The 22,081-nt window shown below is 40.4% G+C and overlaps 1 protein-coding gene across 2 annotated transcripts in view; it reads left to right on the forward strand.

The window, feature by feature from the left end:
* Sec24a (SEC24 homolog A, COPII coat complex component) overlaps positions 1–22,081 on the forward strand; it is a 65,440-nt gene that overhangs the window by 30,451 nt on the left and 12,908 nt on the right. For both annotated transcript variants that reach the window (XM_028775991.1, XM_028775992.1), the window contains exons 10-19: positions 2,091–2,203; positions 4,412–4,530; positions 7,474–7,529; positions 8,589–8,795; positions 9,840–9,960; positions 11,545–11,703; positions 12,682–12,855; positions 17,180–17,290; positions 18,905–19,080; positions 21,635–21,772. In XM_028775991.1, coding sequence (XP_028631824.1) covers positions 2,091–2,203; positions 4,412–4,530; positions 7,474–7,529; positions 8,589–8,795; positions 9,840–9,960; positions 11,545–11,703; positions 12,682–12,855; positions 17,180–17,290; positions 18,905–19,080; positions 21,635–21,772 — 1,374 coding nt within the window. The remainder of the gene's footprint in view (positions 1–2,090; positions 2,204–4,411; positions 4,531–7,473; positions 7,530–8,588; positions 8,796–9,839; positions 9,961–11,544; positions 11,704–12,681; positions 12,856–17,179; positions 17,291–18,904; positions 19,081–21,634; positions 21,773–22,081) is intronic.

Raw genomic sequence — 22,081 nt, forward strand, 5'->3', positions numbered from 1 at the left:
CAAGCAACCACATGGCAGCTCACAATTCCCTGTGACTCCATTTCCTGAGGATCTGACACCCTTACACATCCATACACACAGGCAAAACACTAATGCCCATAAAATAAAAATAAAGAAGTCATAAAAAAGGGGTTGTGGGTTAAGAGCTCTGACTACTCTTGCAGAGGACCTAAGTTCAGTTCCCAGCAGTCAAGTGGCAGCTCACAGTGTTCTGTAACTGTGGTTTCAGGGGATCTGAGGCCCTGTTCTGGCTTCTCTGTGCACTGTATACAAGCAATGCATGTCTGTACATGCAGACACTCACATATATACATAAAGTAAAAAAAACAGATTTTGATTTAGATACTCTTCTACTGAGCCTTAGCTGATCTAAGCATCAAGGAATATGAACATGATGCTGACATGTAACACTGGCTTGACTTGTCTGATGAGCTTATTTCTTTCTTCTCGTGTGTGTGTGTGTGTGTGTGTGTGTGTGTGTGTGTGTGTATTCGTGTGTATTCGTGTGTGTGCATGTAAGCCAAAGATCAACCTCCTGTATCATGCCTCAGGTTTTTTGCTTTTTGTTTGAGTAGGGTCTCTATGTAGCTCTGACTGTCCTGGAACACTTGAGACCTGACTGGCCTTGAACTCATAGAGATCCACTGTCTTTGCCTCCTGAGAGAAGCTGGGATTTAAGGCACGTATCACTAAGCCAACCCACCTTGGTTTTTTGAGACAGGATCTCTCATTGACCTAGGACTCATTGATTAGGCTCACAGCTTAGAAAACCCAAGGGATCCTTCTATCTCTGCTTCCTTAGCCCTGGTTACAAACTTATGCCACCAACCTAGGTTTTTCACTTGGGTTCTGGGGATTAAACTTGGACCCTCATGCTTCTGTGGCAGCACTTCAAGTGAGCTGTCTCCCTATTTAGGGATGTATATAGTAATTTTTTTTAACCTATATGTGAGATTTAGTCTGTTTTACTTTGTAATTTATGAGGAGTCAGTCTTTTTTAATTGAGTCACTGAAGTTATTGGTAACAGTTCTCTGTCAAATTAAAGTTAAAGAACCCAAGCATTGGGCTGGAGAGATGGCTCAGTGGTTAAAAGCACTGACTGCTCTTCCAGAGGTCCTGAGTTGAATTCCCAGCATCACATGGTGTCTCACAACCATCTATAATGGGATCCGATCCCCTCTTCTGGTGTATCTGAAGAGAGCATAGTATACTTATGTACATAAAATAAATAAATAAAAAGAACCCAAGTATCTGCTGGGTGTGGTGTTACTTTAATCCCAGTCATTAAGAGGCAAGGACAAGGACAAGGACAGGTAGATCTCTGAGAGCAAAGCCAGCCTGCTCTACATAGTAAGTTCTAGGACAGCCAGGGCTACATGGAGCCCTGTCTTGAAAAACATTAAAGAAGAAAATGAAAAGAAAAAATTAAAGAAGGAGGAAAAGAAGAAATATGCTCAATAGACAAATCAAGCAAACATAAATGCATACGTTATGAAATAATTATGAAGTAAACCAGTTGTGTTAGTACTATCTGGATCAAGGCTGTAATATCAGTTGCTGCAGAAATGGCTCAGGTTAAAAGCACTGGTAGACTTCCAGAGGGTCTAGAGGTGATTCTCAGCACCCACACGAGAGCTGACAACCATCTTGTAACTCCAATTCTAGGGACTCCAGAATCCCTCTGTCTTCCAGGTTGTGTGCACAGGGTGCACAACAAAATACCTTGTACATTAAGTTGCCAATACTGCTATGGCATGTGTTCTTTCCTGCCTAGAAAAGTCTTCTGAGCAATGACAGATACACTTACTTCTCTTTCTTTAAATTTGAAACAAATAGTATTTTCAAATGAGCAATTAGTTTTTTCAAAGGTATATAAGTATGTTCTGAAGGACTGCTTAAATAGGTTAGCTTAGGTCTTAGCCCCTATGGTAAATGTGAAGTGTATGTGTACTCAGGGAAGTGGTTCCCTGCTGTCTCCACTTAGTCCTGTAATAGTATTTGTGTAGAAGTTTGTTGTATGTGATCTGATTATGTCAATATAAATTTAATACTGTTGGATATATTTAATTGAATTCTTTTTTCCCTCTAGTTACGGCCACCACAACCTCCAGTGTACCTCTTTGTGTTTGATGTATCTCACAACGCAATAGAAACTGGATACTTGAATTCAGTTTGCCAGAGTTTGTTAGACAATCTGGATCTGTAAGTTTCTTAACTCAGCTTAATTTGAAAGAGATAGTGTCTTCAAAATGAACAGTTAGGTTTTTGGGGTTTTGTTTCTTTGTTTTGTTTTGTTTTTTTTTTTTTTTGAGACAGAGTTTCTCTGTATGGCCCTGGGTGTCTGAGAACTCGATCTGTAGATGAGATCTACCTGCCTCTATCTCCCCAGTGCTGGGATTAAAGGTGTGTGACACCCAGTGGTTTTTTTTTTTTTTTTAAGGTAATTACATAATTATGTTCTGAAGGACCATGTAAGTGATGACCACATAAGTGGCTAGCTCCGGCCTTCCCTAACTCTGTGTACATGTGAGGAGGACTATGAGGAGCTTTGGTGCTGCCACCAGCAACGTGCTGCTGGGCTGCTTCCTGTAACCCTCCTTCTCGCCCCTTTCCACTTCATTCTTTGCTTTCTGTCTTTTTTGGTTTTGTTTTTTGTTTTCTCAAAACAGGATTTCTCTGTGTAACAGCCCTGGCTGTCCTGGAACTTGCTTTGTAGACCAGTATACCAGGCTGGCCTCGAACTCACTGAGATCCTCCTGCCTCTACCTCCCTACTGCTGGGACTCATGCTCAGGAGCACTTGACTATTTTCAAGTAAATCCCGCCATCATATCATTTTGCCTTTAAAGTGTAAGATACTACTCTGTAGTCAAGGCAGGCCTCAGTCAGTCTGGCCTTATACTTTCAACACTCTTCCTGCCTCAGATTCCTGAGTGCTGGGATGATAGACATGAGCTCTGTTCCTAGCCATGGTATGATCTTTAGCACCTGGTACTTTTTTTTTTATTACTTGTCTCAACAATATTGTATCATAGGCTCACTAGTGTAAAAGCTCAAATAGTATACATGTGTTCCATTTGGTTGTTATAGTTCTAGAGCTGTGTTTTTTTTTTTTTTCAAGACGGGGTTTCTCTGTGTAGCCCTGGCTGTCCTGGAACTCACTCTGTAGACCAGGCTGGCCTCGAACTCAGAAATCCGCCTGCCTCTGCCTCCCAAGTGCTGGGATTACAGGCATGCGCCACCACTGCCCGGCCTAGAGCTGTGTTTTAAATGTTATATACACAGGATATAACATAAAAATTTGTTATATACACAATATATAACATAAAAATTAGTGTGACCTTTCAGTACAAGAAATGATAGGCTGAATTCCCCACAAACTGAGTAACACCCTCACATTGGCCAAGGGTGTTCTTGCTCCTTTGTGTATTTGTATCTCACAGTCTAAGCTATATATGGGAACCAAGCATGAAAAAGGCTGGAAGCTAGTTCCTTTGCCACTAAGAAATTTTGTTCTGTATGTTGGGTCCTTTAAAAGATATTTTTGATCTTATTCTTAAAGGCATTAAATAATAGAAAAAGTTTATGTGATTGTTTTAAATAGATGCAGCAGCTAAATTTACATTGCATTTAATTTTTTTAAGATATGTTTTTTTATACATGTATGAGTGTTTTGCCTGCATGTATGTATGTGTACCACATGTATTCCTGTTGCCAGAAGAAGTCAGAAGAAAACATTGAGTCCTTTAGAATTGGAATTACAGACAGTTGTAAGCTGTCATTGGGTGCTGGAAATTGAACTGGGTCCTCTGCAAGAGCAGCCAATATTTTAAACCACTAAGCTATCTCTCCAGCCCCTACAATGCAGTTTAAAATGCTATATCACAACTTTTTGAAGCATTCTTTTTCCTGTGATGTTGGAGACTGAGCCCAGAGCCTTATACCTATCTGCCAAGTTCTCTACCACTGAGCTAAATTTCTAGCCCCAAGTGTTCTCTATAAAATAACTTGAATTTGGGCCCAGTTTTATACATATTTTCCAGGTTTTTAAAAACTTACATATACCAAAAAATATTTATACCTTTATTATAGAAGTAGCTGATTTTAAACTGCTGCAGTTTTGCTGCTTTTTATTGGTTATTTGCTCTTTCACAGCAGGTAAACCTTAGCTGCTGTAAACACCTATGTATGCTGGGCCACTCTGTACTAGTACAGTACATGCTTACATGTTACACTAAGCAGATAGATAGATATAGATATAGATATAGATATAGATATAGATATAGATATAGATATAGATAGATAGATAGATAGATAGATAGATAGATAGATAGATAGATAGATAGGGTGTGTGTGTGTTTGTGAGTGTGTGTGAATAATGATTAAAACTTTTTTGTGAATTTGTTTCTAGGCTTCCTGGCAACACTAGGACAAAAATTGGTTTCATAACCTTTGATAGCACTATCCATTTCTACAGTCTTCAGGAAGGTCTCTCCCAGCCTCAGATGCTAATAGTTTCAGATATTGACGGTATGTTATATTCAAACTCACTCAACTGCCTGGAAAATTGTCCCTTTTAGAAATGTTTCCTGAGGTGTTTGGTGTATACTCTAGTATAATAGTGTTTGGTTTATACTCTAGTATAATAAAGAGAAATCCTTCCTCCCCCCCACCCCCCGCCCCGAGGTAAACCCACTGAATAGCCCAGGCTGGCCTTAAATTTGTGTGTACCACAGGGCTAGGATGGAGAGAAGTCCTGAGTAGATAGTTAGACGGATGGGGTTATGGGAGTCTTTAAGTCCAGTCTCATTGTATCAGGACCAGAGGGCTATGGAGGAGAAATGATTGCTGAGCAAGGAAACAAAGTCAGCTTGATGTTAGAGCTTGTGGGGGATATGGCTGTGTCTTTTCTTTCGAAGTACCTGAGGGCTGTGGGTGTCGCTGTGTAGGAGAACTCCTGCCTGTGCCACATAGACAGCAAAGGAAGTTCATCACTGACATGGGATGAAAGATAGACATTGTAGCTCAAAAACAGACCCTGGGAAACAGTCAAGTGATTTATTATCAAGGTTATTCGTGAGGGAAAACTGACATGAAAAAGAGTGAGCTTGTACTGTTTGAAGAAAATTAGGTAAACCAAAGGTGGTAGCACATGCTTGTGATCCCAGCACTGGGAAGGAGACAGGAAACTCTACAGCCTAAGGCCAACCTCATCTCCATTGTGGTGCCCAGGCAACCAGGGATAAATAGTGAGAACCTATCTCAAAAATAAACCAGAAAGAAGTAAAAGAGTTAAAAAGATGCCAGACAATGATGAGGAGCACCTTTAATTCCACCCCCAGGGAGACAGGTGGGAGGGTCTCTGATGACTTCTTACAAGTAACACTTAAAACACAGTTAGAGGGGAAAGCAAAAACACAGAATTGGGTTTTAGCAATATTAAAAGCCTTTACTGGGCTGACAAGTTGACCCACTGGGTAAGGCAAGCCTCATGACCTGAGCCTGACACCTGGAACCTGTATAAGTAGATGGAGAAAACTGTCTTCCGGAAAGCTGTCTTCTAAACTCCAAATGCATGCTCTGCCTCTCCCCCACTGCACACAGACACACATATAAATAACCTTTGCTGACAGACTGGAGAGGCTCAGCAGTGAGGACTTGTCGAACATTCATGACTCCCCAACACCACATAAAACCATGCACAGTAAGTGTGTCAGTCAGTGGTGGTACCTGTAATCCCAGCACTTGGAAGACTGAGACAGCTGGATCACTGAGTTCAAGGCCAGCCCAACTTGCTCTACACAGCAAGTTCTAGGCCAACTGGGCCTACATAGTAAAGTTCTAATTTTTATTTTTTATTTTTGTTTGTTTGTTTGTTTTTGGTTTGGTTTTGTTTTGTTTTAAAAAGGCAGAAAGATCCAAGTTCAAATTCACCCTCAGCTACATAGAAAGTTCAGCGACAGCCTGGAATACTTTTGAGACCCTGTCTCAAAAACAAAAGTAAACTTTTGATGAGAATTGTAGCATATACCTGTAATGCGAACCTTTGGGAGGAATACAGGAATTTGAAGCCAACCTGCAGTACATAGTAGAGCCCTGTATTCAAAGACTTTGTGGCTGGGGTCTCACTAAGTAATACAGTGTTCCCTTCACTTATGCAAGGCCCTGGCTTTAGTCCCTAGAACTGCAAAAGAAAAACAAAATGCCAGTTTACCAGGAAATACTCTATAGAGAGAGGAAAAATAGCCCATGGTGTGGGGAAAAAATACTTGTAATTATGTATCTGATAATGAATTTTTAAAAGTTATATTCATTTTATTTATATGACTACACTGTAGCTGTCTTCAGACACACCAGAAGAGGACATTGGATCCCATTACAGATGCTTGTGGTGCTGGGAATTGAACTCAGGACCTCTGGAAGAGCAGTCAGTAAAAACTGACTTAATATCTGAGCCATCTCTCCAGCCCCTATAATAAGTTTTTTTTTAATTTACTTATTTTATCCATGAATATGTGTCTCCTAATGTCCGATCAGAAGTGTCAGAGGTCACTGGATCCCCTGAAATTGGAGTTACGGACAGTTGTAAGCTCCTGACATGGGTTCTAGGATTTGAATTAGCATCTTCTGGAAGAACAAATGTTCTTAAACTACTGGGCTGTAACTCCAGCCCTAATAATTTAATATGGAAAATAAATTTAAAATATATTTTTCTTAGAAATTATATTTCTTTTCTTCGATGATATCAAACTAGGAAAAGAACATGTGTACTTGAAGAATTATAAGGAATTTACATGTTCAGTTTCTCACTTATCAAAAAGTAAGAATTTTTATGAAGGTCCAAAAAATTAGTAAAACATTTTTGTCTTCAGACAAGATCTCATACACACTAGACTGGCCTTGAGCAGGAGTTTGTCTTTTCCTTTTGACAGTGTTTATAAGCTGAACATTGTACTGTACACTTGTCTCCGCACCAGGGAGACAGAAGCAGTGCAGTGCAGTGTCCTTTAGGAAGAAGCATTGCCTGTATGACAAAAATAACAGTGAATTAGTACTTCAGATAGAAACAAACCATTGTTGTACATTCTGTTAAGTGCCTTCAAAGTTATGCCAGAAAGTAATGCTGGATCCCCTGGAACTGGAATTACAGATAGTCGTGAGCCACATGTATGCTGGCAACTGAACCTGGGTCCTCTAGAAGAACAGCTAGTGGTCTTAACTGTTGACCCATCTCTCCAACCCCACAGCTGTCTTTCTTATACTAAAAATGTGTCTTTGGCAAGACGTAGTAACCACACAGCCTTAATCCTAGCACTTGGGAGGCAGAGACGGGTGGATCTTGTGAATTATAGGGCAGACTGGTCTACTTTAAGAGAGTTTCAGGCCACACAGTAAAAGCCTGTCTTTAAAAAAAAAAAAACAAAATCAAGAGAAGAGATAAATAATAAAATGAATGCTTCTTTACTCTTTCAGATGTTTTTATACCTATGCCAGAGAACTTACTAGTCAACTTAAATGAAAGTAAAGAGGTAAGGCACGCTTTCCTACCTGCCATGTTTAACACTGAACGCATATTTGTGAAATGAACTTTAAGGTTTGCTTTTCTTTGACATTTTTAGGCTATATGCACTTTATATTCATTTCTAGTTTGCGTTCATTAGACGGACAGTTCTTGAGGTCAGCCTTGTACTGGTTTTTATTCTAAGGCAGCAGGTTCTCTGTGGTGGAGCTGAAGTTGAGTCTCTTCCAGAGGGAAGGGCGCCTAGAGGAGGCCTGTCCTGCAGACCGGGCCATGTGGGAAGAGGGAGGGTTGCTGGAAGAAGGCTGCTGGTCACTGCGGAAGCACATAGCCAGGCTGCTCTCAGTGCTTTTGCTTTTCTGATTCACAGAGTGTCATTGGGTCAGTTCAGAAGAAACTCTTATTACCTGCCTGGAAATTGCCATGACATAATACAGTGAGAGGTGAACAGAATGTGTCTGAAGGGGGGATGTTGTCTACCCTGTACCTGCATATATGCCGTAGGGTAACATTTAACTAGCAAGTCTGTGCTCTCCACTGTTCTCAAGTGGAGACTGTGCTGTAGCACAAAATATTTTTCCCCATTAATTCTCTTATCTGTACAACCTAACTTAAATAGGCAGCTGGTTTTTCTTTTGTAGTAATACTACTAGTTGGCATCGTTACTGGATATCTTAGATTGTGCAACAGGGAAGAGTTAAACTCACTTTGGAACTTAAAAGAATAAAGTATGTAAAGGTGCTAGAGAAAGCCATGTTTCATGGCATTAAAATAGATAATTTTCTAAATTGTGATGGTTCTTTTGCATACATTCTGGACTTACAGTCTTGCTGGACTATTGCATGTGCAAGAACTGCAAGGACCCAGTTTTGATGTCTTGCTTGCCAATTTATAATGTTTACTTAAAATGGCTTTCTTGTCATTGACCGACTTCATTGTTTATTGTAGTGTCCATAGATTCTCAGACCATCGTCATGATTCAGTGTCCTGTCTATTGTATTAAATAATGATATATTGTGAAAAAATTTCATTGTAACATTCTTGAGTCTTCTTGCTTATTTTTCACAAGCTCGTCCAAGATTTACTGAAAACGTTGCCACAAATGTTTACTAAGACGCTGGAGACCCAGAGTGCCTTGGGTCCTGCACTTCAGGCTGCATTTAAGCTGATATCACCAACTGGTGGTCGAATGTCTGTCTTCCAAACACAACTCCCAACGCTTGGTGTAGGAGCCCTGAAACCTCGAGAGGAGCCCAACCAAAGGTCATCTGCTAAGGTTAGACCACCAGGTCTAACCTAGCCTGGTCTGTGCTGGAGTTGTCCCTTTCACCAGAGAGCTTGTTTTCCATTTGTTTTGTTTTTCGTCTGTAAGGAGGAGAGACTGTTAATGAGTGTCACTTCTGTTTCCACATAACTGTCCTATTACTTTCTCTACCTGCCTGGTACATCTGTGCTTTACTATCTTAAATAGTTTAGGCTGTTGGAAATCCAACCTGGCTTTGATGAGAAAGTCTGGAAGACGTAAGAGAATTAATTTGCTAATTAATACCAGGGGTAAAGTGGAACCAAAATAACCATTAGAAAGGATCATAATTTGGAGCTGGGCAGTGGTGGTCACACCTTTAATCCCAGAACTTGGGAGGCAGAGGCAATTAGATCCCTATGAGTTTGAGGCTAGCCTGGCATACAGAGTGATTATTCTAGGACAGCCACACAGAGAAACCTTGTTTCAAAAAAAAAAAAAATTAAAAATAATATATATATGTATATATATATAAAATGTTCATAATTTGGTAGTCTAACAGCCAGGGATTGCTTCTGAGCTGCTTTTGTTTAAGAAGGTTAGGAATTTGCATTCATTTTCAAGAGAAAAGCTTGTCCACTGTATAACATAGTTAACAGGTCAGTCCTGGCCAGATGGCGTAAGTTCTAGTGCCCATTAGATAGAGAGGTTGCACTTGAGTAACTGGTTCCTTGTGTCCTGTTTCTCTGTAGATGAGAAGCTACTGCCCACCTTAGGGTAGCTGAACAGACTAAACACATGCCATGTAGGAATCGTTAGCATGTCCTCATCAGATGGAGGACTAAAGTGAAAATAATAGTTACCTTTGTCTTTTAATGTAATTATTATTACAAAGTTAATAATTATTATGGATAATAGAAGTTTTTCTTTTTTTTAAAAAAAGTATTTCTTCTTAATAGTAAACAGAATAAACATAAGCCTTCAGTAAGTGCTTTAACACTGTGGTATTAACCTAACTGCATTTATTTATTTTTTTGATGAATTTAAAACTTTCTCTTTATATTCTGCAATTAATAGGAAATACACCTGACACCATCCACTGACTTCTATAAGAAATTAGCCTTGGACTGTTCTGGGCAGCAGGCAGCTGTTGACTTGTTCCTTCTCAGTGGGCAGTATTCCGATTTGGCTTCTCTAGGTATGTTCTTGCCCCTTCCTGCCTTTCTTCCTTTCTTCCTTCCTCCCTTCTTCCCTCCCTCCCTCCCTCCCTCCCTTCCTTTCTTCTGTTGTTGTTTTGATTTGGTTTGGGGTTTTGGGTTTTTTTGTGTTTTTTTTTTGGGGGGGGAGAGGCGGGGGGGACAAAGTCTCAGGTAGCCCAGGCTGACCTTGAACTTCCTCTGGGTCCCAAAATGGCCTTGATCTCTAGATTCTCTTGCTCCCTCCTCTCACGTGCTGCAAATACAGATTTGTGCTGTCACACCCAACAGTGACTTCTATTTAATGTTTTGTTTGTTTGTTTGGATTTTTATTGAATTAATATCAGAATGATATTATAATAGTGTTCTAAATAGAGAACCAGGTGAAAATAAGCTTTATTCTTTGGGAACGTTAGTCTTAGTCATTGTTCTCACTGTTGTTTCAGTTTTCTTGTTTTAAATTAATGTTTTACATTAATTTATTTCTATTTGTATGTATGTGGGCACATGTGGAGGTCAGGAGACAACCCACAGGAGTTGACTGTCTTACGTGGGTCCAGGGATCAGATTCAGGCTGTCTGGTTTGGTGGAAGGCACCTTCACCCACCGAGCCATCATGCTGGCCCAGTTCTCTATTTATGAAATGGGTCTTAGTGTTACCCAAATCTTGGCCTCGATAATCATTCCCGCCCCCCACCATAACCCACCCTAACCTCTCAAGTAGCTGAAACCATATGCATGCGCCACCATGCCTGGCCACCTGCTCACAAGTTGCTTTATCAGACATTTTAATGTATTAAACTTGGTTTTCTTGTAATCTTCTTTTTTTTTTTTTAATGTTTTTTCAAGATTGTTTCTCTATGTAGCCCTGGCTGTCCTAGAACTCACTCTGTAGATCAGGCTAGCCTCAAACTCAGAGATCCACCTGCCTCTGCCTCCCAAGTGTAGGGATTAAAGGTGTGTACCTCCATGCCCACCTTTTTTTTTTTTTTTTTTTTTTTTTTTTTTTTTTTTTTTAATGAGACTGTCTCTTTTCATAGCCCTGGCTATCCCAGAACTCACTATGTAGACCAGACCAGACCAAAAATCACAGAGATCTACTTACCTCTTGCTCCCAAGTGCTGGGAGTAAAATCATATACCATTACACATGACATTGTACTCTTAATTTAGTGTAAGGGAGGTAGAAAACTTGCTTGCTATAGCATTAATTTATAAAGGAGTAGAATATTCTTTTTGGTGGTACTTTGCGACATTAGAGAAGAATGTGTACAGTTGCTTTGATGTGAAGTATTAGTAGTTACTATTTTAGAGGAGTGTATTGAGAGGCCGTGGCCTGAGGGGTGTGTGTGGGTACAATATAACCCAAATTATGTTGCCCACATTATGACTCACAGCCACCTATAACTCCAGCTTTAGTGCACTTGATGCCTCTGGCCTCTGGAGGCACGTGTTCTCATGTGTACAGACCCAACATACACGTGCACCTAATTTAAAAGAATAAAAGTGGAAGTAAATGTATAATGTAGTCACACACACACATGGGTGAATGGAGGGATGGCTGAAAGGAGTTGTGTTCTCTTCCAGGCTGTATCTCTCGGTACTCAGCAGGCAGTGTGTATTACTACCCCTCGTATCATCACCAGCACAATCCAGTGCAAGTACAGAAACTACAGAAGGAACTACACAGGTACCTCACGAGGAAGATTGGATTTGAGGCCGTCATGAGGATCCGGTGCACCAAAGGTAGGAACACTTTTTTCTCTCATAGATGGTACATGATAAAAATACATATCTTACAAGAATTACCCTACAGAGATACATTGGGTTTTAGAATGTGAAATTATACAATATGTAATTAAAGGGAAAAAATCCTATTTAAAATTAGGAAATATTAGGGCTGGAAAAGTGGCTCAGCCGTCCGGAGCATTTACTGTTCTTGCAGATGATCTAAGTTACGTTCCCAGCATCCTCTCTGTGGCTCACAACTACCTGTAATGCAGCTCCAGGGCATCAGATGCCTTTGCCCTCTGTAGGTTTCTGTGCACAAACCCACACACAGGCATGCACTTGTACATAATTTAGAATAATAACAATCTTTAAAAATAGGGAATATTATGAATGTGTTTAAAACTACTGAACTGTGTACATTAAAATGGTACATTTTATACTATGTTGGTTATTTCAGCTTTTTTAAAAAAGGGGCCAAATCTCCAAAGAAAACATATGGGTGTACCATATATATGCATTCACGTGCGTGCATGTGTGTGTGTGTGTGTGTACTAAATATGGAATCAAAATGCTGGTCCCAGAGAGACAGCTCAGCAGTAAAGGACTTGCTGCTACGCCTGATAACCTGAGTTCAATCCCTGGGACCTACATGATAGAAGGAGAGAACTAACTCTTGTACATTGTCCTTTGACTTCCACATGTGTGTGCATTGTGGTGCACAGGTGTCCTGACCTCTCCTCCCAAATTAAGTGACTATATATAACAAAGATAAACCTTTAAAGATAAAATAAAACGATGGTATATACTGCCAATGTCCTCCAAAAAGATTTCTGAAAATGTACTTTCTCACTATTATTTGAGGAGATGACCTCTGCCCCTCAACACCACTGAGTGCTCCGTCTTCTCTAAGCTATTTTACTATCTGATAATGGAGTAGGATAAAATATCCATAAGTAAGCACATAACAATCATGGTGATAACATTTTATTCTAGGTCTTTCCATTCATACTTTCCATGGGAACTTCTTCGTCCGTTCTACAGACTTACTGTCTCTTCCCAATGTAAACCCAGATGCTGGGTATGCAGTACAGATGTCAGTAGAAGAAAGTCTTACTGACACCCAGCTGGTCTCTTTTCAGTCAGCACTCTTATATACATCAAGTAAAGGTAAGTTTTGTTTGTATTTATTATCACAAAAAAACATGATACCTGTCCTCTTGAATTTTTTGATACAGAATTTCTGTGCTCTGCTCTGGGTAGCCTGAACTAGCTGTATAGACCAGGCTAGCCTCAGATCCATAGAGATTCACTTGCCTGTGCTTTCCAAGTCCTGAGATTAAAGGCATGTGCCACTACACCCAGCTGAGACCTAGCCTTTCAGCAGATGTGTGAGTGTATAGTCCATGACTGACTAAGCACCAGGTTTAAGGAGAGAGTAAGCCCTATAGCGTGCTGCTGTCTCTATGGCTAATGGTATTCTCTTCTTATAATTACTAGTTTGCTATTCTTGGAAGTCAAGAAATTTGTCTTTATTTTCCTAAACCATTTTTTTTAAATGGTTTTTTTGTCTTCAGCAGGTGGATCTTTGTGAGTTTTTTCTTTTTTCTTTCCTTTTTTTCTTCTTCCTTTTTTTGTTTTGTTGTTGTTGCTACTGCTGCTGTTTTTTGTTTGTTTATTTGCTTGCTTGTTTGTTTTGTTTTTTTTAGACAGGGTTTCTCTATAACAGCCCTGGCTGTCCTAGAACTCACTTTGTTGACCAGGCTGGCCTCCAACTCACAGAGATCTGCCTGTTTCTACCTCCCTCCAGGATGAAAGGTCACTACCGTTCAACCTTTTTTTTTTTCTCTCTTTTTTTTTTTTTTGGAGACAAGATCACTATATATAGACACACTGCTGACCTTGAACTTGAGCTCCTCCTACTTTAGATTCCTAACTGGCATAATAGGCATGTACCACCCACTACTCCCAGTAACAACAGATATTTATCTATGATCAGACATTCTGGTTAAAAAAAAAAAATTCTCTCTAGGCTGGAGAGATGGCTCAGTGGTTACCAGTGCTTTCTGCTCTTCCAGAGGACCCAGAGTTTTATTCCCAGCCTCTGTGTGGGGCAGCTCACAATTGCTTGTAGCTCCAGGCAATCTTAAACCTTCTGGCTTCTGTGGTCACCCAAACACATGTGGCATGCATACATATGCACACACATAAATAAAAATAACTAAATCTTCAAAAATCTCATTAGGGCTGGAGAGATGGCTCAGTTAACAAAGTGCTTGCTGCTGCACAGAATCGGGATCCCACTACCTACAGATTTATGACTCAGTGCTACATAACAGAGACAGCAGGTCCAGGGACTTGCTGGCTAGCTAGTCTAGTAGAAATGATAAGCTTGTTTCCCTCCCTTCCTTCCTTCCTTCCTTTCTTCCCTCCCTCCTTCCTTCCCTCCTTCCCTCCCTCCTCCCCTCCCTCCCTCCTCCCTCCTTCTTTCTTTCCTTCTTCCTTCCTTCCTTCCTTGCCACCTTCCTTCCTTCCTTCCTTCCTTCCTTCCTTCCTTCCTTCCTTCCTTCCTTCCATTCTTTTAAGTGTGAGGTCCTGAATTAAATATTTAGTACCAAAAATAACAATACCAATCTGACATTTCTGACATCACTATTATGGGCAATTTACTAGAGGAAAGGTGCCATGATACTAAAATGACAGTCTTTTTGTTTTTATTTTTATTTATATGATGAGTACACTGTAGCTATCTTCAGACACACCAGAAGAGGCCATCAGATCCCATTACAGATGGTTGTGAGCCACCTCGTGGTTGCTGGGAATTGAACTCAGGACCTTTGGAAGAATAGTCAGTGCTCTTAACCACTGAGCCATCTCTCCAGCCCCAAGAGACAGTCTTAATAAACAAGGTGGAGAGTGATAGAGGAAGGACATCTGATAGCAGTCCCTGGCCTACATATGCGCATATACTACACACATGCAAGACACACAAAAATCTTAGAGCATGGTGACACCTGCCTTTAATCCCAGCACTTGGGAGGCGGAAATAGGTAGATCCCTGTGCTTTCAAGGCCAGCCAGGGTTATACAGAGAGACCTCATCTAAAATGGAAAAAAAAGTCCCTTTATTATGCTGGGATGTAGGGTCTGTTGATATGATATTTGCCCAGCATACACAAAGCCCAGATCTATCCCCCAATGTGGTAAAAAAATCAGGCCTCGTGGTACACACTTGTAATGCCAGCACTTGGGAGATGGAGGCAGAAGGATCAGAAGGCATTCTTGACTACATATCAAGTTGGAGGCTTACCTGGGAAATATGAGACTTTGTCTAAAATACAGACTTGACTAGTGATGCTAAAGTTATAACTTGTGCAGAACATGTGCTTAGCATGTATGAGGCTGTGGTCACAGTACTCAGCACGGAAAATAACAGCCGTGTTGTAGAAAGTATTTAATCTCAATTGGGTGGTTTTTACCCCACCTTAAATCATTCATTTCTCAGATAAAAGACACACAACCTTTATATTTACAATAAGCCTTTGATGCACTAGAGCTGGGCAGATGTCTGCCCTCTAAGCTGTTAGTGTCTATTTCCCTATCGATAACCCCGAGTTATAACTTGTCATGCTTCCAAAACTATAGAAATGACAGAGACCACTGAGCTGACTGCCTGGACAGTCCCCAATACTCTTAATTGAATCTTTAGCTTTGAAAATGCTAATGATGAATGCAAAAAGGCTTCTAGACCATTAAGAGCAAGATCTACACCTCTTTATGAATGGACATAGAAGCAAATGCTCACAATCCATTTGTGGTGAGAAACAGCTACAGGAGATAAAAAAAAAAAACAAGATACCCGTGGCTGTGGCTGTCAAAGACCCAGTCATACCCTAAGTGTCAGCAACCAAACCCAGAGGCTTTCATACTGTTTTTTAATTCATAGATTGCTGTTATTATTATCCAAAGGTACTGTACTGAGATATTAATTTTTTTTAAATTCTTTTATTAAAAGATATAAACCAGGCATGGTAGCACACACCTTCAAACCCACCACTTGGGAGGCAGGCATATGCCTATGAGTTTGAGCAGGTCTAGTCTATGTAATGAGTTTCAGGAAAACTAGAGCTACATAGTGAGACACTGTCTTAAAAAACAACAAACAAACGAAAAACCAGTCAAACAAATATATATAAAATTGAGGGCTGGAGAGATAGCTCAGCAGTTTAAAGTACTTGCTGCTCTTGCAAGAAGACCCTAGTTTGGTTCAGTTCCCAATACCCACACGGTAGCTCACAACCACCCAAAACTCCCATTTCCAAAAGATCCATTGCCCTCTTCTGATCTCTGAGGACACCAGGCACGTACATGGTATACATATATATATGCAGGTTAAATATTCATGCACAAAAAATAAGTCTAAAAAATTTTTTAATATATAACAAAGATGGTACTGGAGAGGTAGCTCAGCACTTAAGGAGATTTGACTCTTCGAGAAGGACCCAGGTTTGCTCCCCAGCCCCCAGACGGCAGCTCACAACCATCTGTAACTCTAGAGCCAAGGTACCCATCTCTCTGGCACCAGACATGAACATGGTACATAGACATACATGCAGGCAGAATACTCAAAAATAAATCTTTTTTCTAAGGTGGGGTAGGGTTTTGAAAGAGACTTTTTCTGTGTAATAGTCCTGACTGTCCTGGACTCTTTGTAGGCCCGGCTCACCTTGAATCCACCTGCCTCTGCCTCCTGAGTTCTGGATTAAAGGCATGCATCGCCACGCCTGGCCTAAAATCTTTTTTAAAGGCAGATTAGTTAGGCCTAGACATAGTTGTGTGGCTCTCTAATCTTAGCACTTGGGCAGCCGACGAAGTGGGATTATGAGTTAAGGCCTGCCTGGGCTATATCTTGATCCTGTTGAGGAGGGAGAGATGAAAAGCTAGCATTTTATTAGCTGTTAACTACAATTTCTTCTGTCTAATTTTTTTTTTTTTTTGAGACAGGGTTTCTCTGTGTAGCCCAGGCTGTCCTGGAACTCACTCTGTAGACCAGGCTGGCCTTGAACTCAGAGATCCGCCTGCCTCTGCCTCCCAAGTGCTGGGATTAAAGGTGTGCGCCACCACAGCCCGGCCTGCTTCTGTCTATTTAATAATATCTTGAACAAGAAGAGTTTGATAGTTTAAAAAAAAAAAAAACTATTTTTTTTTTCTGATATTTTATTGGTTCTAAGTTAAAAAAGAAACGGTTTTCAGGGCTGGCAAGGTGTTGAGTAGGTAAAGGTGCCTGTCACCAAGCCCGTGGCTCGCATTTGATCCCTGGAATACTCATGGTGAGAGAACCTACTTTGTAGACATTATCCTCTGATCAATGTGCACAGATAGTAAATAGATAAGCAAAGTGATTGTCTGATAAATATGTTTTTAAAGGAAAAGAAAAAAGAAGTGACTTTAACATAACCTCTTTTTAAAAATAGCTATTATGTTTTCCCCTAAAGGTGAAAGAAGAATTCGTGTCCATACTTTGTGTTTGCCGGTAGTTTCTACCCTGAATGAAGTCTTTCTTGGAGCTGATGTGCAAGCAATTTCAGGGTTATTGGCCAACATGGGTAAGAATTGTTATTGTTCTAGATACTGTACACACCATACTATATAGCACATACATATATTTTTGTTTTACCTGAAGTTGTTACCTTAGAGGTTTTGACTTTAGAGTGCTTTTGTTTGTTTCATCAAAAAGGCCCACAGAGCTCGTGTGCCTGTCTTGCTTGAGCTTTGTGGAGGCATAATCATGTATTATAGGTATTTCAACCTTTTTAATTGTAGAATTCTGTCATTTCTACTATGTTTACAGGGTTGTACAGCCATCATCACAGTCTCATTTTAGAACATTTTTATCACCCCAAAAGAATTTAGTGTCCAGTTAGTGTTCCCTCCGACCCTCCCTGACCTTAAGCTACCACTAAGCGACTTTATGTTTATTTGTCTACTTTGGACTTGAATAACCATCTGTTTTTAAATATCCAATATTTTCTTCTGAAAGTTCTTTTTAAAGATTGTAAATATAAAAAATAAAAGTATATTTTAAAATTATTTCTATTTTATGTTTATGGGTGTTTTGCCTATATGTATATCTGTGCATATTTGTGTGCCTGGTACCTGAGGAGGCCAGAAGAGGACATGGAACTCTAGAACTACAGTTAAGGATGGTTGTAAGCTTCCATGTCCATTTTGGGAACTAAACCCAAGTCCTTTGCAAAAGCAACAAGTGCTCCTAACTGTGTTGCCACTTCTCAAGCCCCTCAAATAACCAGTTCTCATATAATGTTTAGTACGAGCACTGCTGGAACTCTTGCTGATATGCTTTCCGAGCTCTGACATGGATAACAACATGTGAAGGAATGCTTCCTAAACTTCTGCACCGTAACAGCTGACCTCTGCACCCAAAAGTAGTGTATGCAGCCCAGGTGTACAGGTGTACAAATCACACAGTTACTGATAGTGAATCATAAAGAAACTATATGACCTGGTATATTCATAGTTTCTCCATTTAGTAAATACAAAAAGGAAATTGTGTATTAATGAGACCATTGTGCTTGTTTTATTCTTACATAAAAACTCGTGGCTGAACTTGCTTGATATCTAAGTTGTGGGGTTTTTTCATCATTTCTTAGAGTTGATCTATTATATCTTTATTATCATCAATGCTGAAAAAGCTGCCTCATATAAATAACACAAAATAGCCAAAATGGGTTTAGGGCCATTATTCTATCCTGATTTCAACATCAGCTCATTTAACAATTTTTTATGAACAAATATGTTCATTCATAATCTTGGTTAAGTCTGCTCTGAAAAAAACTCACTGGGTCATTGGATGTCTAGGCACCTGGGAGGCAGAGGCAGGTAGATCTCTGTGAGTTTGATGCCAGCCTGGTCCAGGACAACCAGAGCGTTACTCAGGGAAACCCTGTCTCAAAAAAAAGAAAAATAAATTATTTTTAATTGGGCCAGCAAGACAGCTTGACATGTAAAGGTGTTATTTGCCAACAAGCTGACTACCTGAGTTCAATCCCTGAATTCACATAACGGAAAGAGAACCAATTCCTGCAAGCTATCCTTGTACGCATGTGTGCACATGCGCTGAATGATCTCTTTTGTTCTTTCTAGACAAATGACCAAGCTCTTATCCTATTTCTCTTTTTGTCCTACTCTCACCTCACTAGCTGTTGATAGGTCAGTGACGGCCAGCCTGAGTGATGCCCGGGATGCTCTGGTGAACGCTGTCATAGACTCTCTCTCAGCTTACCGTGCTTCAGTCCTGAGCAGCCAGCAGCCAGGCCTCATGGTTCCTTTCTCCTTGAGGCTTTTCCCACTATTTGTGTTGGCTCTCCTAAAACAGGTAAGAAAGCACAGACCGGCATAATAAGAATGTTGAAAAACTTTTTATTATATTCTGAGAATGGGAACTCTATCTCTTACAGGAGCAATGAAGGAATTTATAGCCAAAGAAATGTATGAATAACTAATTTAATATAAGTGCCTCACTCACCAACAATTCAGTGATGTGACCACAAATTCAAATGATAACCAAAGAAAGAACTGAAAATTGTATTGTTGGTCCAAGAAGCCATGCGTGTGCTGCGTGTTCTCATTCACACTGGAAGCTTAAAAATGTGTACACACAGACTCAGAGCAGAATGATAGCTGTTAGAGACCAGGAGTGTGAGGGATGGAGAGGCCCTGGTCAGGGGGCAGAGGTACCAGTTAGACAAGAAGAATATGTGTGCACTTGGGAGGCAGAGGCAGGCGGATTTCTGAGTTCGAGAGTTCGAGGCTAGCCTGGTCTACAGCGTGAGTTCCAGGACAGCCAGGGCTACACAGAGAAACCCTGTCTCGAAAAACAAAAAAAAAAAAAAAAAAAAAAGAAGAAGAATATGTGTGTACAATGAGTGTGGGAAATGCTGTATGCACACCACAGCATGTGTGTGGGGGTCACAGATGCCTCTCCTGCTGAGTCATCTTCCAGCCTAGTTCTGACTTCTTTACTCAAGTCACAGAAATTACCTCAGTATTTAAGTTAACATCTAACAATCCAAGATCTTCTCTTCTGTTTGTTTGTTTGTTTGTTTGTTTTTGTTTTTGTTTTTCAAGACAGGGTTCAAGATCTTCTCTTGAAAGCCTTTTCTTAATGGTCTGCCTTCCTTGATCTCTCTCTCTCTTTCACTCACACACACACATACACTCACACACACACACACACACACACACACACACACACACACACACACACACACACACACGAACGCTGTTAGACATGTAGCACTACCGTCCCTTCCCATCATGGAGCACTGCAACACCTTCATTTCTCTTCCCTCCTACATTTTTTTCTATGTCAGTTATCACTGACTACAGTTTGCTGATTTACTATTTTTCCTTTTTTTAGCTGTTGAATCAAGGTATTACTGTGTAGCCCTCAATGTCTTTGAACTCACTTTGTAGACCAGGCTGGCTTTGAACTCACAGAGATTCACCTGCCTCTGCATCTTGAGTATACTTTTACAGCCACCTTTATTTCTCCTTTTTTAGGAGTAAACCATGAACACAAAGATCTTTGTCTTTTTTTATTCATTATTTAATCACAGCACCTAGTATATAATAATAATAAATGAAAAGGAGATCAGTGCATTTTTTCACCTATAACTATAAGATGCAATGATTATTTGTTTTGTACTTTCTTGTTTTAGATTTATTTTATGTGTCTGGGTGTTTCGATTGCAAGTGTGCTTGGTGCTTGTGGAGACCACAAGAAGACATGAGGTCGTCTGGGACTAGAGTTACAGATGGTTGTGAGCCACTGTGTGGGTGCTGTAAGCCACTGTGTGGGTGCTGGGGACTGAATCTGGGTCCTCTGCACAACCCACCAGTGCTCTGGACACTCAGTCATCTCTTCAGGCCCTATTTATGTAATACTTACAGATGAAATAATTCACTAAAATCTTTCTTGTGGTCTGCCAAAAAAGCCTCTGCAGTTGACTAGGCCACGAGCTTTGAACACGTGCTGAGTGCTTACAGTGTGCTGCATGCTGAGGGAAGGATGGGAGAGACGGCCTTGAACAAAACTGACCAGACTCTTCCCACAGAACTGATGCTCTAGGACCCTGATGAGTGGGCAGCCTCATAAGTACAGTGTCTTGGACATAAAAACTACTCTGGGTTCTTTGGGACAGTCACCTTAGAGGAACACCAGACACAGACCCATCAGTGAGTGCTGTGTGACAGGCTGAGGCTCTGTCAGTGTTTTATCTGATACTCTATTGTTATCAGGAAGCAAACACTCTTGCTTCCTGAACATGCCTCAGTTCACCTGAACCTGCCTGGAGAAGGCGTTCTAATCACATTCAGTCTGTGAATATTCATTATTCTCTGCCTCTTTTACTCCTCTCCACCAAATGAAACACCCTAAGCCCCACCTCAGAACTTCATCAGCCTTCGTGCAGCTACTATAGCAGTAAAATCTCTCCCAACCTCAGCTGTCCTCGTGTGTGGTGCCACCCTGCTTCATAGGCTTGTAAGTTTTAATTTCTCTAGTTATGGAAGAAACAATTACCATCCAGCAGTTGTGGCACACTTGCTGGGGTCTTCTTGGTATGCCATGTGTACCTTTATCTTGTTGCCAGTGTCCTGCTTCTCAGCTCCGTCACAGTCACTGCAGTTAGGCCTAGACTAGCAGTGAGGAAACAGACACCAGGGAGATCGGGTGGCTTTGCGATGGTCAGGTATTGACTAGTTGAGACTTCCAGATGAGGCTACAGGGTAATAACTTCTTCAAAGATATTTTCAAGGAATAATTTATGATAAATTTGCTGATTCTGTCTAAAGATAACCTTTTAGCAATTGACATTTACAAAATTCTTTTTTCTAATGTTGGAGGGCGGGGTGTTGTTTTATTCTAGAAATCCTTCCAGACTGGGACAAATGTACGCCTAGATGAACGAATTTTTGCCATGTGTCAAGTGAAAAACCAGCCATTGGTTCACCTCATGCTCACAACACACCCCAGTTTGTATAGAGTTGACAACCTCTCAGATGAGGTAAGCCCAACTCCCTGCTCTATGCCTTCTTCTGAAAAATGTTAAGCTTAATTATATTCAGTACAGAAATGAGAGTTTGTTACCTAATTCCTCGTCTTTGTTTTCTAGGTAAATGTACAGAAACTTTGATTTTTAGGGACATTCCTGAAAATACTAACTAAGCTTTCTAAGACAAGCTGTCTCTTTTTCTAATTTGAGATTTAAAGATACAGATATACTACACAAAGTGTCTCCGAGTGTCTTTTGCTGTGATAAAGCACCATGACCAAAGGCAACTTGGAAGAAAAGGTTACTTTCAACTTATAGTTC

The sequence above is a fragment of the Grammomys surdaster genome, unplaced genomic scaffold (assembly GCF_004785775.1).
Source record: "Grammomys surdaster isolate TR1022 unplaced genomic scaffold, NIH_TR_1.0 262, whole genome shotgun sequence".
NCBI lineage: Eukaryota > Metazoa > Chordata > Mammalia > Rodentia > Muridae > Grammomys > Grammomys surdaster.